Consider the following 18,424-nt stretch of genomic DNA (forward strand, 5'->3'; position numbering starts at 1 on the left):
GTCACCACAGAGCAGAGATCAGGGCCTGCCCTTTCTTGTCCCCTCACAAGGAAGCTGTAACTGCAGTGAGGTCTCCCCTCAGTCTCCTCCAGGCTGAACAGACCCAGTGCCCTCAACTGCTCTTCCCTGCAAGGCCCTTCTTTCTCCTTGTGGCCCTCATTTGGACACTCTCTAGGAACTTTATATCTTTCTTATATTGTGGTGTCCAAAACTGACTACAATATTCAAGGTGAGGCTGTTCCAGTGCAGAGCAGAGCAGGACAATCCCCTCCCTTGCCCAGCTGGTGATGCTGTGCCCAATGCCCCCCAGAACCATTTTATCCCTCCTGGCTGCTGGGGCACACTGCTTTCAGGTTGACTGGACTTACTCCTTCTGTACCTGAAGTGATCCAATTTCATAAAATGGATGTCAAAGAATTGCATTTCTTTGATTACAAAATGCTTTGCAAATGCTTCAGTTCATTGATTCCACCACAGCAAGGTGTCTTTGTGTTGGTACATTTACTGATGGTCGCCTTTACACTTCTAAAAAGAAAAGATTTAAATTTTAGGAAAGCAGACATAGTCTTCAGAAGGATATTAGTAAGTGATGTAGACAAGAGTGAGTGTGAATGGGTTTAGCAGTTTGAAGACAGATTACAGCAGAGTGGGAATGCACAGCCCAGCAGGAAGACTTTCTCTCTTGGCCACTGTAAATCGTTGTGTGTTTCTCTTGGCAAGAGCTAAAAGAATATTAATTACATGAGTGATGGTGGCTAAGGGAAAATTCAGTTTTCAGAGGTTTTATTTGTGTGGCTTCTGTGTGGCTGTGATTCTTTCAATATATAATCATGAAAGGAAGATGTCATATCTTGCTGTGAATAAATAGTAAGTCAGATAATATCACCGTTCATATGTCACTTAATGAGAACTTACTGTGTCAGAACCATTCATGCTGTTATAGCCAAAATATGATGTAAGTGTTTCAATTATGAGTCCTGTTAAAGTTTTAAAATGTTCCATTCATTTGGGATGAAGGCATAATGTCATAAATTTATCCCCTGCTTCCAGTAATTTGTATTTTTTTCTAATGTGAAAATTATTTATTTTTATCTGAAAGATAAATGAATTATGCTGGGGGGCAGGGAGAGAAGAGAATGACACGCTGTTAGAACTAAGTCCTAAGTATAACTTTTGGGCAGGGAGGAAGGGAATATTAAAAGGAACCAGCTTTTGCTCAAACTAGACAACTGGGCCTGGGTCATCGACCTTCTGCCCCAGTGCCGCTGCACACAGAGACAGGTGGTAAATGATGGCATCATACAGAGCTCTACTGCCCTGTGCAGCCTTTCCATTCCTGTGTATTTCCATAGAAATCATACATCAGTGCAGCAAGCTGTATGAGGTCTATCATATATTCTTATTTCAGTATAAACTAGACCATCAGTAGTGTTGTTCAGGGTCAGAATGTTCTTCCCATACACAGACCTCTTCCATGCTTCTATCCTTAGCACAGGGAGTGTGAAAGTAAAAAAACCTGCAGCAGCTGGTTGGTCCAGGGAGAGTTGCCTGTAGATAATCTATACAAGTATGTAACAGCATGCACTAGAAATTCTTGGGTTTGTTGGGTTTTTTTTCTGTCTGTGCTACTGGCACCTGCAAAAGTCTAAAAGATGTCAGTGACTCTGTGTCTAAAGGTGTTGGTGCAACCCTGATGAGTAAGAAATCCCACACAGCTCAGAAGCATGAGCAACATTGGAACATGAGAACATGCAGAAGAGAATGAAGGGATTGGTACGTGGAGGGAAAAAAATATTTTTAAATGTTCAACTTACAGATATAGCCATTATGGTATGGAATGAGGGAAACTTCAAGGCAGTATGTATGGCAGAATTCGTAAATACCCAACAGCTGTAGCAACCTATTAGATAGATGAGCATATGCCAAACTGCAAAATAGGCAAAACAATACCACTGCTTTTTAAGATGCAAAAATTATTTTATGAGTTTGAAATTGAAATTTCATAGCTCAGAAAGTGCATCTGAAAAATAAAGTAGAGCTCTGGATCTTCATGTTTGATGTGAGTTAACAGAAATTTCACACTTTAATCCCAACAACATAAACGTTTAACAAAACTTCTCACTTGTAGCAATAGGACAGAATTCAGAAAGAGATGGGATTAGAATTCCATGTGTTTCTGTGCATTTATTTAAAGTAGATACATAATCTTAATACAATTTCATCAATCATGCATGAAGAATTAGAGAAAAGAAAGAGCATTGTGATGTAAAATATGCTAATCTGTAAGAAGAAATATGTGCTAAATTTTATAGGATTTCCAGAGAACCCTGTTGAAATCAGCAATTTCATTAGTTCTAAGTACATTTGTTTGACTGGGGCATTATTCATACAAATGCGTTTTTTGTAAATTTGACATATATATGTGTATATTTGAGTCCTTTTATTAAGGGTGTAAAGTTTTCCTGTGTTTCTATGAGTCAGTTAACACTCCCCAAGTCCAGATATATGTATGTATTTTTTTTCTCATTTATGGTGGTATTTTTATGGGAGTAGTCCAAAATAATGATTGATTCTGAGCCTTTTTTATGCTGCCTCTAATTTCTCTGGTATGCTCTGAATTGCTCTGTAAGTAGTAGATGTCTCTTTCCTTTAGTACTTTTCAGGTGTCTTATGAATAAAAGCTGCGATTAAATTTTGAACTTTTCTCCTTTACTATGTCAACTTTATGAAGCAGTATGGGGGATGTTTAAAGCTTAAGTTCCCTGATAAATTGCACTGTAGCTGGTGAATCTTCAGTGAGTAAAAAGGAGGGATTGTACTGCTCTGCAGTGTGGTTCTGCCTAGATGTGGGATTCAGAGGCAGAAGCTGGGGGCTGTGCTCTGCAGGGTCACAGCTGGCTCCACAGCTTGCCCACTCTGGTATCCCAGCTTAAGCCTGTGCGTGCCGTGTCACAAGAGTGACAGGTGAGGGAAGGTAGCACAGCCATCCCTTGTAAAATATACGAGAACTATTCCTCGACACTCGATACGCTGCCTTTAGTTCCTGGGGAAAATGAGCGTCCGTCCGTACGTTCCTGCGAACCTATCCCTTTCAGGAGTTATAAAATAGTCACCCAGATGGCACCAAGTGTTTACTCAGAAGCCAAGGCTTAAGTCGGTCACAGACAGAAGTCCTCAGGACTTGCTTACTAAACAGATATTTGGAATGTTGGCTCCTGGCTCTGGTTAAAGCGATCCCAAGGAAGCTGGTGCACAAGTGCCGTGTGGAGGCGGCTGTGGGAGGAAGTTGCAGATTCAGGTCTGGGCAAGCTCCACTGTAACTTTTGGCTCTCCCCTTTCTAAACAAACATCAGCTACAGATTGCACAGCTTTCTCCTCAGTTATTCATGTGAAGCTAAAGAAATGGATATGCACTCTCCAGTAGTAAGCAGTCAAATAATATTACCTTCACTTTCTGTCCATGTAATGATGTGAAGGAAAGTAATCCTATTTAACTAAAGAAAATATAGACTGCAAATTACATTTTCTGTCTAAATCTCTTCTTTTCATACATATACTTTAAGGAAAATCTGAAGTTTATCTGTCTGAGCTTTTTAAATGAGGTGTATTAATTTCCTGAAAATACTAAACTGTTTAGTTGTTTTTCATTAAATACAGTGCTCATTTAACTTCCACAGTATAACTTAGAAATATCCTCTTCTTCAAAAAGCACTTTTTAATTATGGGAGCAGGTGCTATTAAGATTATCTATTTGCTGAAATAGAAGACTATTTATTAGTTACAGTGAGGTTTTGATCTTTATGCAGTAATACTGATAGTGAAGGCACAAGTGACGATTGAAGCCTTAACCTTACAGTAAATTTGTTTTTCAAAAATTCTTACTCTGATAGATTGGCATGAATGTGATTTCTATGTCCTTCATTAGAATAATGATTTGAAAATTGTCCCAGATGCAGTAGACATCAATGTAATGAATAATTTTGATTTACTCTTCAGGATTTTAATTATACTTTTGTTTTTGCTTAGCAAATAAACGTATGTTGATAAATGTACTCAGTTCATTAATGTAAACTTTGGTGAAATTATTCTTTCAATTTCACTTTCAAATTATTGTTTCTGAAGGAAAGTATATTTTAAGGTTAATTAACAGAGAGAGCTAAAGAAATGGCCAAATCCAAAGAATAATGATGTCAGTGAGGAACATATTTTCTGTTCACTCCAGTAAAAAAAGGTGAAGAAAATGTAGCTTATCATGTTTTCTGGCAGACTGAAATACTTCTGCTAAATGCTGTCTCCTTTTCTGTAGAAGTAAATGGATTGAAAGCAGTTTAGAAAGACAAGTGGTGTAACGGCAGAACAGTATGGTCACTGCAGCAAATTTAAGGGGCCCAGCAGGTGTAGAAATCTTTCCACTCGCTGTCTCAAGGTACTTCAGTAAGGATGTGACTGAGATCAGGTCATGTTTGGAAATGCTTAAGATAGAGGTAGTTTAATTTCCCTCATAAATGGTAATACAACAGGAAATTAGTCATCCTTCTGTGATTTTCCTGTGCCGTTTTTCCCATTGTAACAGATCTGTAACAGTGAGGTGTGTCTGCAAGCTCTGTGGGCGTCCGTGTGGGTGGGGGTGGACAATCTTTTGGGCAAGAGGAGGAAACTGTGGTAATTGAATTTTAAGGTCTCTCACTTCCTCATCCTCCTGTTTGGGGTTCAAGATAGGGCTGCATCACCATTGCATCAAGCAAACTGCCTTGAGGATAGCAGAGAAACCAACACTTTGACCATCTTGACTGGAGGAAAGTTATTCATATTTGAGTTCCTTTGCTTGATGAGTGTGATTGTCTGTTTTTAGCTGAGAGGAACCCATTCATTTACTCTCAATATGTAAAGGCCAAAGAGGACAATATTCTCAAAATAGGGTAGAAGGATCACAGTGACCTGCACAGTAGAACTTGTTCTCTACAAACATCTCCAGACTAAGTGGATGCCTTTAAGACCTATTGAACTGCATCTTGTTGCATCCTGTCTGGGATGCTGTGCCACTCTTACATCAGTGCAGCCACAGCAGCACCATCCATCCCACAAGCAGTATTTGGGTGGCTGGAGAGTGCTCTTCAAGTCAGTCATGCTGCAGTTCTTCACTGTGATCACCCATTGTGCTATGTCAGGAATTTGGAAATCTGTGGTCACTATTTACCTGAATGCTGATTACCATGATTCCGTGCTGCTCTACTTGTGGAGTTTACAGAGGGATCGTTGAAAATTTAGTTCAACAATGTGACAGCTTTTCTTAATCCTGAACAAGGACTGTGTTTAAAAGAACTACATCAATTGCTTGCAACGGGAACTGCCTGCCAGTTTACTTGTAAAAATGTTTCAGCAATCATGCTGTATCAGTGGAACTATACCTTTCTATTTATCATCATAATGTTTTGAAATTGCATGGCAAAATCATATCTATTATAGCTGGGTCTTTCTGAAGTAGCAAGTGTTATCAGTATAAAAGCTTGCATATTCAAATGATTAAAAAATTATCTATTTTTACATTATCACAAGGCATTTCTGCATGCCTAATTTAAACTTTGTCTCTGTCTTTGTTTAACTTATCTCACTAAACTACATACATTTGCTCCCCATCTAATAGCGTTTATTCTGTAAAAACTGAGGTCATCTGTTTGCTGGAATTCATAGTGAGGAAACACTGGATGAAAGTAGCTTGTGTATAGAACACACAAACGAGTCAATAAATGAAATAAATTTTGTGCCTTAATTAGACCTGCATTATTATTGCTAACTTTTGTATTATATTTAATATATGTTGAAAGGGAAACTTATTCCGGCTCAGAATGTATTCCAGCAACACTACCTACAACTACATAAGGCAGCTTTCTACCCTTCTGCTTCAAAAACTATCAGCTATGTTTTGAAGCAACTTACAAGATCCCAAAAATATATGTTATTGTCTAATATTTTGCTCTCTTGGGATCAACCATACTCTTCTGTGGGAAGTAGCATTAATAACAGCTTTAAGTAACCTCACTATTCTATTTCAGCTGTTTTTTTTCTTTTTTTTTAACATTCTTTGTTTCACCATGGAGTCACAATAAAAACTTGGCTTTTTTGAGAATGTGTTCTTAGGCACTTTCTCTGAGTTATTACATTTATGAATAGTGCCTCCACCATGTCTCTGCAGATGCTTGTTTTGATGTATCAGGTACTTAAAAATGCTTTTTTACCTGCAGAGTCACATGACAGGATTTTAGCCCTTCTACAGTAAGTGGCAGAACTGTTCACTGATTTTTCTGTAACTTCCTAACATATTTTTCTTCTACTGTCTCAAGTTAAATAGTTTTTATTAGTTTTTATCACCTGATACTTTCAAAAAAATATTAGCTGTTAAAGTACTAAAATGGTATATCCTACAGATATTTTCAATACAAATTCTTTTTAAAACTCCCTATTGCAGCATTTTTAAACCTGTTGGTTTTTCCTAGTTTCCATCAACTTAGTCTAAGTTTTGATGATATTTCCTTTAAATATCTGCCCACGTACTCTTCACAGTGTGGTTGCTTTTTCAATTCTCTGCGCTAACCAGCATACTTTCCCTTGTCAGTACTTCCCTTTATGGTTTGCCTCTTATGAAGGAATTCAGAGTTTCTGCTCTTCATTTCCAAGATTTTGTACAACCCTCTTGTGCCTACCAGTGCATCATGTATCATCTCTCTTCACAGCCACCCTCACTCATTGTGGTCGATTTTCTAAGTTTCAGTTGCACTTAAGAACATCTCCATTTTACTGGCTTTAATTTTCCCCAAGCTACATGGTAATGTTTTAGAGGTTTCCACTTCATGTTCCTCAAGCTCCTTCAGGTACGTTACTTCAAGGGGCTTGCTTGTCCATGGCAGGAACAGGCTTTATAGGCTGTATATGTTATTTTAATCCACTGCTCCACAAAGTGGGTAGAAGGCTGGCACCTTTCAGCCTCAAGGGTGGCCTGGCAGAGTCAGGAAAAGCCCATCTGTGTTAGGTGACCTCGAAGGATGCAGCATATCTTCCTGCCAGCCTGATGTCACACCAATAGACTGGTTTTATACCTCACAGTGCCTTGTGCTGTTCCTAGACATTGTTCTGCTCATCACCATAGCCATGCTCTTGCCAGGTCAAAGGTATCAAAGTGACAGTGACACATAGTGAATGACTTTAATTGCCTTGCAATACCTGAAGGGTATAAGAAAGGTGGGAGCAGACTTTAGCTGAGCCTGTTGAAATAGGACAAGGGATAAAAACTGAAGGAGGTATTAAACTGAAGGAGGGTAAATTTAGATTAGTTACAAGAATGAGGTTTTTTTACAATGAGGTTGATGAAACACTGGAACAATTTGCCCATAGCGTTGGTGGATGCTCCATCCCTGAAAACATTCAAGTCCAGGTTGGTTAGGACTCTGAGAAATTTGGTTTGGTTGAAGATGTACCTGCTTATTGCAGGAGGCTTGGACTAGATGACCTTTAAAGGTCCCTTCCAACCCAAACCATTCTGTGGTTCTATGATCTTAACTGCTTTGGCTGTTGCTTACTGGAGACTTTATACTTGTAGAATCAATTGCCTTCTGACATAAATGTGGATATACTGTTTAGAACACAATCCTCAGTATATCCCGTAAATTGGATGGATGATAGATAGCTATTGATATGTATATTCAGTGTATATTCTATCCCTTTACCTGTGGTGGTGGGCTCCTCTGACCAACTGTGCTATCCATGGCTGGTGGCAGTCAAATCTGATCTTTGATTTCCAAAGGAAGATCTCCAGAAATTAAATAGGAATGCAACCTAAGTAGATAGTTTAGTCTGCCTTCCTACAAACATGTATTTCTGTTCATTGCCAAGTTCTGTAGGAGTTCAATGGTAGATCTTTTATTCATCCCTTTAGAGAGAATTCACTGTAGAAGGTGTTTTTTTTCATTTCTCCTGCAGGTTTCTTCTGCAGTTTTTTTCCATAATCTCTTTCAGTGAATGCTGAGCAGAGATAGCACTGCTAAGTCATTACTTTGGCCAAGTTACTACAGTTTTCGAGCTGTGTTGTTTAACATGGCCCATGTTGTCCTATCAATTTTTAAACGGAAGATCTCACTGAGGTTGGTGTGAACTTTTACCTCAGTTTCAATATCAGGATGTGGCTCCTTGTACAGGGGAGTCCTCCCTGCCTAGTTACCAATTGTACACAGCTCTCCTCCCTTTCCTTGAAGATAAATCTCCTTATCTGGTTCCTTTTTCTTGACAATAATATTGTAGAGAGAAGAAAAAGAATAAAAGTACTCCTTGGATAAAAATGTTGGCTATTAATTATCACTATTGTGCAGTTGCATTCTTGTGTAATTCTTGTTCCCTTGGAGCCTTATTGTACAGATCTGTGAGACTAGGAATTTCCTCCCCATAAAACGGACATTACAGGTTTTCATCTCATTCCCCTGCATAAAGTTGTCACTAAAATGAAAAATTAACAAAACAAAATTCCACCTCTTCCTGAATTCTCAGAATTTCTTCAAGACGTAGAATATTGCTAACAATTAGACAGAACACTGCAAGTTCTACCCTACCTAGATGAGAAAGGAAAGAAGCTTTACAGAGGTCACATTAACATTCTGCTTTATGAGTTTGTGAATGTATAAGCTACATAACCTGCACTGTAATTAACTTACCATGATATTATTTGTTGGACACAACGTTCTCATGCGTATTTTAGTTCCATAAACTTATGGTGAAAGATGGAAATGGTGTGCATCAGTTTTGTAAAAGATCCTGTACCTTATCCTGTTTACATTATAAACTGAAATGATAAGAGAAATATCCTGTAGTGAAATACTGTCTAAGATATATTTTTAGCTTCAGTGTTTGAAATTGAAGAAATGGTAGAAATGGAAAAGCTCTTGAAGTGACCACTTCATTTTAAAATTGAAGTCAGACTACATTCTAATCATTTAAAACATTACTTGAAGATGTATTAGCTAGTAGCTTTGGAATGCCTATTTACTTTCTCAAGTTTATTTTGGGAATTAGAGATCATAAATGAGCTTCTTAAATTCCTTTCTAGAAGTCTGGGTACTTAAAAAAATTGTGATTGTCAAGGCACCTCAATTCACCCTTATTGGGTCGATAAATGTGTGTCATTGATTCTAAGTAAGGTATTTGAATTTGACCAAAGATATAAATCATGCTGAAGCAATACATGAGTCTGAATAATTTTAAAGACTTTAAAATTTTAGTATTTAAAATTCTTAAGTAAACAAAACATAAATTCTTTAATTGCATGACATCTCTAAGAATATGTTATATAACATGCAAGGCTTTCTTTTTAATTACACAATGCAGAACTGTTACATATTCTTTGCTGATTACATTTAAAATTATTTCACATTTCTTGTTGCTATAATGGAAATTGGATTACCTCCTCAAAGTAATTTTTAAAATTGTTTTCCAAGATGACTCATGAAGAAAAGGGAGGGTGGGAAAAATGACAGTTCTAAGTTGTTCTGAGATGTTATTTGAAGGCTTTATGATTACATTGTACAATAATCAGATATAAAATTAAATCCCCAAAGCATCAGAGCTGCTCTGTGATTTGGTCTCTGGCTGAAAAAGGCAGATCCTTGCATTGAGTTCAGAAGGAATCTCACAAGTCAAGGATATATTCAAAACACTCAAAGCTACAGCACCTGCTCAGGAGAGAGAGAGAGAGGAAAAAAAGAGACACTGAAGTGTTTTGAAAAGCCAAGCCAGAATTGCAGAGGAAGCAGCACAGGGCTGGTTCTTAGGATGCAGTGAGCATAAGGCCTTCTGCTATATTTAGTTCCCTCTCCCTGCCTTCCCCTCCCCCTTCAGTGACTATATTTGAATTTTTGTTGTAGAGTAAGTTGTCTTTCATTTAAAATAACTTTTTTGTCAATTTTTATGGCATCCTGACTTAACAAGATAAATCACTTTTCAAGTAATATTGTAGTTAAATACAACTATGCTTAATTAGTGCTGAGTTACCTCTCTTTTCCAAAGGATACAGCCTTTATATGATGGCATGTGATTATTAATTATTGTTTGTGCTTTTTCTTGCAACTTAATATAACAGTAAAGAAATTTTTAGGAAAAGGCAATTCTTATTATTAGAAATAAATGCCTTGTCTTGCCATCTGGATCTGTGGTCTAGTCTTACTTCTGTAGAAAAGAGGATGAGAATAGCACTGAATGTTATAATTGTTTAATGTTTGTATTTTCAGGGTTTGCTGGAGGGTCCCCAAGGTCCACCTGGCAAAGAAGGTCAGAGGGTGAGTAAACTTGGTGAACAACTGGTCAGTGTGCTAACAGCTTGATGTGCGACTTCTGCCCAGCACTAATAAAAAATGGTGAGGTAGCAGCTGAGTATGAAGCATGCTGACAACAAACTGAGCCTTGACACTTGAGGTTTCTCTTCAGTTGAAGGAGATTTAACAATTTCAACTATCTAAAGTGTTTTAATGACTGGCAGAACAGATGTATTGTACTGTGTTTTGTGCAGTATGTTTCTGCTGTAATTTTAACTGAAGTAATATTAAAACTTCAGTTTTCCCTTCTTAGTAGGGGTGAACTATACTTTGCAACATCTGAGATATATAAAGATGAATTTAGGGTCATTGTCTAAGATATTAGCAGAAACCAGTAATACTGACCCAGGTCTTTTAATGCCATTATGCAAGTGTCAGCACCCAACATTTGTGTACAAATGAAAAAGTAAAGGGGAATGGAGGGGGAGGTGCAGAATATGCCAGATACATTAAATAAACCTTTGGTTTTTTATAATTTTAATATGATTAAGTAATGAACTGACTGGTTTCTCCATGTTGTTTTTATTTTCCCTGACTTACTGAATTTGTTAATTCATTAGAGCAGATAACAAATACTTATGATTGTGGTATCAAAAGAATTAATTCACTGTTGTAAATTTATAATCTAGTATGTTCCTAAAAGTTTGGAAAGGTATTAAGACTCAAGCATTTCAATATTTTTACAAATTAAGTGTGTGGCCAGTTTGCAGTTCTGAAGTTGGGTCTCAATAATTCTTGGTTTATTTAGGCATCTTGATATTCAATATCACAGTTAAAATATCTGAAGTAAAAAGATTAAGTGTTTCTCATCATTGATCTTAGTAAACTACAGTGAATTTTTAAAGGCTAATTGAATGATTCCAATAATAGTAATAAAACTAACAGAAGACTAGCCCTCGAACAAAATGAGTAATGGCATGTAGACCTCAAAGCTATGTTTTATGTTGGTTGTTAAGTTTTAAAAATAGTACTAAATTCCATTAAGCTGAACACGAAGACATGAAAGCTGAGTTTATTTATGTTTCTCACTAAGGATTGAGAATCTGATCAGAAAAACTCAGTGTAGTAATGCAGAATTCAAAGTTGTGTGATGAAAATGTTATTAAAGCACACTTACTAGAATACTGACATCCTTATTAAGAATTTTATAATTACTATTACAGTTAAGCAATTAAATATATAGGATATTGTGAAAAAAGAGTTGTATCCTGTTTTAGTATATTTTAGAGTTGTTCTGTAGAGTATTGAATCTGCAAAAAGACTGATTCTTCTGTAGGAACTGTTATAAAGATTCTTGTGTTTTAGAAACTTCACTCTTGGAACTTCATTTTTTATGCAAAAGTTCAGAGTTAACACACTGCGTTATATTTAATGGTGGATAAATTGATTTGGAAATACTTTTAATTTTTTTTTCATTTTGCAGTAGGAATTAGTGGGTTGATACTTTCATCATGAACATTTTCCTACTCACACATAAAATTGAGCTGCTGTCACACTCGAGCCCCTATAAAAATGGAAGCACTGATGGTTTTGTAATCTCAGCATGCACACAGCTGCCATGAGCCAAACAATGGGAACAGCAGACTGGGGAGTCTCAGCATCTGTCTTTATCTTTCTAGCAGTGAGATGCTCACAACTATTCTCCTTCTGCTGGCCGCTCCCGCCCCAGCATTAACAACATTGTTGGCAGGCGTTATCCAACTCCCATGTGCTCTTGCATTTCCAATACATTTAATTACACAATAACATACCATTTGTAACAAGATCTCTGCTCTGTTTAATGACAAACAGGACAGTGCACATCTAATGGCTATTAAATGCTCCTTTTTATTCAATTATAGATGTCATGTTCCTCTGTTCTACTTTCAGCAGATCCTTCAAATCTTTCACATTATATGAAGTTATTGCTTTTCTCATGGGCTGTCTTTTGAAGATTAAAGCATATTATTGAGTGTGTAACGAGTTAATATTTTTTTCTCCAACAAATTATTCAGACCTAAAACAATATTGTGTCCATTCTGAAGACTGGAACTGTAACATATCAGGGGGAAAAAAAGCCATTCCAGAAACACTTGAAAGTATCTATTTGCTTTGAGAGCATGAACTTTTATTTTAAGTTGCCATTCATATGGTACTTGCTGTATTCAAAATTTAATCTACCTGCATCTGGAGCATTTTTAAATGCTCCTTTGAAAATTGGTCTTAGATTAGTAAGGAGTTGAAAGGACAGTCATACAGTGTGTAACTTACAGACCTCGGAATACACATTGAAGCAAGAAGAATTAACAGTGTTAATAGTGATATTGAAGAAACATATAGAAGGCTCAGGTTAGAGCTAGTGACAGGTAAATGGCAATAGAAAATGAGTGGAAAAGCAAGAAAAACAGCATGCATTTTTCATTTTCAGAGTGTTTTAAGTGAGGTTTTATTATATCAACAGAGATCAGGGTTTAATATTAGACTACTAAGAAATACCAAAGGTGTCCTGTCCCAGAGTGGGTACCCATCTCCCTGCATTCACTAAAGAGGGAACTAGGAAAATTGTACCCCTAGTCAGAGGAATAAGTCTGAATAGTAGTATTTCTTTCACCTCACAGGAATAATCTGCACAAAAAATCACATCATAAAAATAGATATAGTAATTATTATAGAAATAGAGTAAATGTTGCTATTATTATAATGAACATAAAGATAAATGTAGTTTTTGAGCTCAAACTTATGTCAACCTTAAAATGCTTGTTGACATGTACATCAAATAGGCTTAGAAATGCAAATTTACATCATTACTTAATTAGATTAGTGGTGTATTTATTTCAAGTGTAAAGGGGGATCAATACATTTTTTCAGAAAAGGTGATAACAGTTTTTTCTGATAGATACACTGTAGACCAGAGACACCAGAGTTACTGGTGTCATTTGAGCCCATGCCTAATTATTAAAACACTGAATATGTCACTTTGTGTGTCTTTGATATATTATACTGTATATATAATATAGTAATATACTATATTACTACTGTATGGTCATACTGGGTTGTCATCTTACTCCCACATCAAAGAGCAGTTTAGGTTCTTACCTGTTTAGATGATGGTCAGCAATGGAAATTGATGACAGAAGCGTGTGAAATATCTGCTATCTATCTTAGTTGGTCTCGTTGGATGCTTTCCAGATCTCCTAAAGAATAAAAAGGTTTGCAGAAAGCAGTACACTATTGTGATATGTTTACAGAAATGTAGTATGGGGAGATCATTCAGGAGAGAGAAGCCCTGGAAATTCTAGTTTTGTGCAGCATTAAAGGGCCCTTTATCAGGATGACCAGGTTCTATTTTTTGGCTTTATTTAACAGAAAATTGCTGATTTGCTACAGGGTTTAAGTATGAAGTAATGGAGAACGATGAATGTGACAATACAAAAAATTTGGATTCACAATCATATTACTTCTCTTATACTATTCTAGTAGCAAAATGCATAAATATTTATTTTCTGAATAAACAACTGGATTAATAGTCTAACATTTATCAAGAGTATTGGTTGTGTCTCTAAGAGTAGACTCATCAGTCCCCATTCTTTCCTCACTTGTGACTCCTTTCCTTCTCATCTCCATTATCTCTTCTCATTGTGGCTGGCTTATGCAGGAGATCAGCCTTTGTGAGCAATGGGTACAAATAATGACCTTCAGACTTACGTATCTTGTTTTCTTTGCACAGCACTAAAAAGGGAGGAACAGAGTTTTGAGATGAAGTGAAGGAATTTGTTTTCAATTTTGCATGGTTTACTACCAAGCTTCGCATTCACAAAAGAAACTTCCTAGAATTTTCAGTAGCTCTACAAAAAATATTAAAATATATTCAATGATTCATCACATATTTTCCATCCTTAATTAAACTGTGACTCTGAAAGCAAAAGTAATTGTCATGGAAGAAGACATCATAACCTGGTTATATCACAACCTGGCCAAATTCAAAGAGCACACAATGAACTTATTTCTGATTCTTCGATCAACCTGAGACTTATATAATACTCATTTAAAGGGCTGTAATAATGTCATCAGTGAATGTAGTTAAATTTTGTGTGGGCATGTAGAGAATTGTGTTTCTCCTTTTGCCAAGATACCCCTGACACTTACCATTCACATTTGTTATCAATGTTGTGTTTTCCTGTGAGCTCAAGGAGTCCTCATATGTTTGCTCTTCTTGAAAAGGTCTGGTGTTTCCTCTTGTTCTACAAGTAGTGACTTTGAATAACATTTTTTAAGGTTTTTGATCCTAAATGAAGTGGTTTGTGTTAGACATGAGACTTTATTCAGCAGGAGTTTTGGGTTTTAGTTCTGGTCACTGAAAGAAAAGGGCCAGTAGAAACAGCTACTCATTCCTGCATGAGAAACACTAGACTGCTCTGTGGGCAGGCACTGCATTCATACATCATTTTTCAGTGTCCATCACATTGGCTTCAGGCATGTTACTGCTGCAGCAACTTGATACTATTATACAACTGTTCAGAGTGACATCAGGAGCTTCAGAAGGTAATTAGACATTACTCAGAAAAGTCCCTGGTCCAGTATTACCAACCCACAAACAATACTGAGATTGGGTACTAACCTAGCATTGCGTGGAATTTAATCACAGTGGGCTACCACACCATCTTCCTGGATTCCTGTGTTGTGCAGAACTATTACTTTTCTCAGTCATCTTGCACTTTCTAGGTAAGCTCATCTTTTGCAGAAGTCCAGTTTTCACTTCAAAGAATATCAACAATAGACTCTTTGCAAATCTCCTTGAATTCTTTCTTCCAGTGTTTCTTGTCAATCACACATTTCAAAATATTCATTTTATTTTACACTTAGCATGTATCTAATCTTCCATTACCCTCTAGCAATTGGGTTTTTAAATGTCTTCTTTATATTGAAGAGGTATTTAGAGTTTTTCTCTACAATCAAATCACTATTCCATTAATTTCTGAAAAAATTCCACTGGGGCCTTCAGTCCCCATGCAAAGAATTTTCTGAAGTCTTCAAATAATTTTGCTATGTTGCTGTGTATTCTTAAAAATTTCTACTACCTATAGTTTACAGGCCACATGAAGCTTTGCAGACTCTGGCTTTATTATGTTAAATGCAATGAATTTTATATTTCCAAAATAATATTCCAAATGTTTTGAGAAGTAATGCTTCATTTCAGTTGGATATCTTTGTAGAAGGGATTTTCCCTGAACTTGGTGCATTTTTTATAAATACCTTTTTTTTTCTGAAAGTTACTCCGTTTTAAAAATATAATACCTCAGGGAATTCCAAGAATTTTCTTAATGTGAAGGATCAAGGTAATTTTATTAGATAGCTATACTGTGAAATCTAGACAGGATGATTTTGCATTCTCAGCTGGCCTCTAGAAGAGCCAGGCCCAGCACACAGCTGAAACACACAGCAGTTTGTGCAGCAGTTTCTGCTTCTATCCAATCCTCTTGCTGCCTTCTTGAGCTCCTGTGGCTGCATTTCTCATCACAGAGAAAAGCAAGGCACAACTTCCCAAGGATTTTCTGAGATCCACATCCTCTGAACCTCAGAGAAAGAAAAAACAATTCTTATCTCATTTACTGCGCCTGTGTTCTGGAACAAGTGGAATGCATTGTGGAAGATTGTTTACCTGAAGGGAATTGGTAATTGGATTCTGGTGTGTTTTGATTCCTTGACCAACTGAATCCAGGTGTGTGTGTCAGGACTGTAGGTGGACAGTCACGAGATTCTGTGCAGTTGAGTGGAGTTGAGGTTTGTGCAGATTCCGTGTAATACAGTGTAATATAGTATAGAATAATATAGTATAATAAAGTAATTAATTAACTTTCTGATATCCATGGAGTCAGATGCATCATTTCTCCCCCAGATATCGGGGATACCCTGCTTCACTATAAGCTTCTAGGCACTTTTTCTGGGATTTGGGCACTTTTGGGAAGCCTCTGAGGGCACTGAAGATGCCTGCTGCTTCCAGGTGAGGCTAAGGTAAGGGTGGCTCTGGCAGCTTCTGACAAGCTCTGTCCTTGAGCAGCAGTGCCACAGCAGGGAGGGCAGGCCCCTGCTGGCCCGTGCCAGGACACAGCTGTCTGTCCATAGGGCTCACACAATGCAATCCTCTCTTGGTTATATTGAATGATCATGGTGACTGGGAGAGGCTCCTGAAGACTGGAAAAGAGCAAATATCACTTCTGTCTTCACAAAGGAAGGTGCAAGGAACTACAGGTCAATAGGCTTCAATCCCTGGCAATGTGAAAGAGGAAATCTTCCTGAAAACCATTTCCAAATATAGGGAGGACAAGAAGGTGATTGGGATAGTCTCCATGGATTTATGAAAGAAAAATTTTGCTTGATGAAATACCTTGCTTTTTAATATGATGTGGTGGATGAGATGTGAGCAGTGAATGCCAACCTCAGCTTTAGCAAAGCCTTTGACATTATCTCCCATTATCTTCATAGACAAGCTGACAAAGTACAGGTTAGATGGGTGGATGGTGAGGTGGATTGAAAACCATCTGAAAAACAAGGTCCAGAAGTTTTTCATTAGGGGCACAATGTCCAATTGGAGATGAGTGTACCCCACTAACAGGGCTGCTCCTAGAGCCAGTAGTGTCCAGTGTCCTCATTAACAGCCTGGACAATGGGGCAGAAGAAATCAAGAGCAAATCAAGTTCAACAAGAGCTAATGCAAAATTCAGCGTCTTGAGAGGAATACACTCCTCCCAAGCATACACTGAAAACAAACTGTCTGGAAGAAGGCTTTGTGTAGAAGAACTCTTTGGACAATAAGCAGACCATGAGCCAGCAGCACATCCTTGTGGCATAAAACATGCCAACAATATCCCAGCCTGCATTTGAAAGAGCACTGCCAACAGGTCAGGGGAAATATCCTTCCCCTTTGCTCAGCTCTGGTGAGACCACCTCAAGGAAGACACAGATTTCCTCAGGGGTGTCAAGGTGCAGCTGGAGAAACTTCTGTGGAAGGAGAGACAGAGCTGGGAATCTTCAGCCTGGAGGAGGCTCAGTGTGTAAATGTCTGATGTGAGGGAATAAAGAAGAGGGAGACACATTCTCCTCAGTAACAGCTGGTGACAGGACAAGAGGCAAGGGGTAAGAAATTTTAAAAAAAGAAAAAAAACCAAAACCCAGAAAATTCTATCTCAACACAAGAAAGAATGTGAAGTTCATCAAATACTGATGCAGGCTGCCCAGAGAGGTTGTGGAGTCTCCATCTGTGGAGATACCCAAAAGCTGAGTAGACACAGTCCTGGACAATTGATCCTGCTTGGGACAGGGATTATACTGAGTGATCTCGAGACTTTCCTCCAACCCAGACAATTCAGTGGTTTTTATGTGACTAGCTCTAGCTTGTTCTCAGCATAGCTACCAACAACTTCGTTCTTATGGACTAATACAAATTATTAAAGTCTTTTATATGTATTTAAACAGATTATTTCTCCATCATGGTGGTTTCCCTGGTTCCAGTGGTGAATCGGCTTAAAGCATTTAAAAATATTCTGCAATATCACAGCCATATCCTTGACTTTAAATTCCTTGGGATTGGTGTCCTTGGGTTGCAGGTGTCCTGAAGTAAATATTTTTGAAAGAACTTCCTTATTTCCAATAGTTGTGTTTACAATACCAAATACTTCACTTAAGAGGAAGTTATTTTAGCATTATCTTAGTAATAAATTAAATACCTCATAAAACTAAGAATCTGTTGTCATGTCTAGTATTTCAACATTGATTTTACTAAAATTACATGTTTGGAGGGACTCTGTGGAATTACAGTATTTGCCTTATGTTAATAATCAGCTTATTCTCTGAGATTGCAAGTTTTTCTAATTAAGCATGAACAAAGTTATTTTGACAGAGTGGAAAATCTTCATAAATAAATGGATGGAGAGCTGTTAGATTTTCATAACGTAATTATTTAGAGTGACATCAAAAGTAATTTAAATTCAGATTGCATTTATCTGATTTATAGAACATTAATATTTCTTTGACATAATTTCTTTTCTAGTTCAGTGAATAAATGTTGTACTTAACCAATTATAAAACAAACCTTG

At 37.2% G+C, this 18,424-nt stretch overlaps 1 protein-coding gene across 5 annotated transcripts in view; it reads left to right on the plus strand.

Moving 5' to 3' along the window:
- COL19A1 (collagen type XIX alpha 1 chain) overlaps nt 1-18,424 on the plus strand; it is a 172,947-nt gene that overhangs the window by 96,256 nt on the left and 58,267 nt on the right. For all 5 annotated transcript variants that reach the window (XM_064707334.1, XM_064707337.1, XM_064707336.1 and 2 more), the window contains one exon: nt 10,269-10,316. In XM_064707334.1, coding sequence (XP_064563404.1) covers nt 10,269-10,316 — 48 coding nt within the window. The remainder of the gene's footprint in view (nt 1-10,268; nt 10,317-18,424) is intronic.

This window comes from Zonotrichia leucophrys, chromosome 3 (genome assembly GCF_028769735.1).
Source record: "Zonotrichia leucophrys gambelii isolate GWCS_2022_RI chromosome 3, RI_Zleu_2.0, whole genome shotgun sequence".
Taxonomy (NCBI): Eukaryota; Metazoa; Chordata; class Aves; order Passeriformes; family Passerellidae; genus Zonotrichia; species Zonotrichia leucophrys.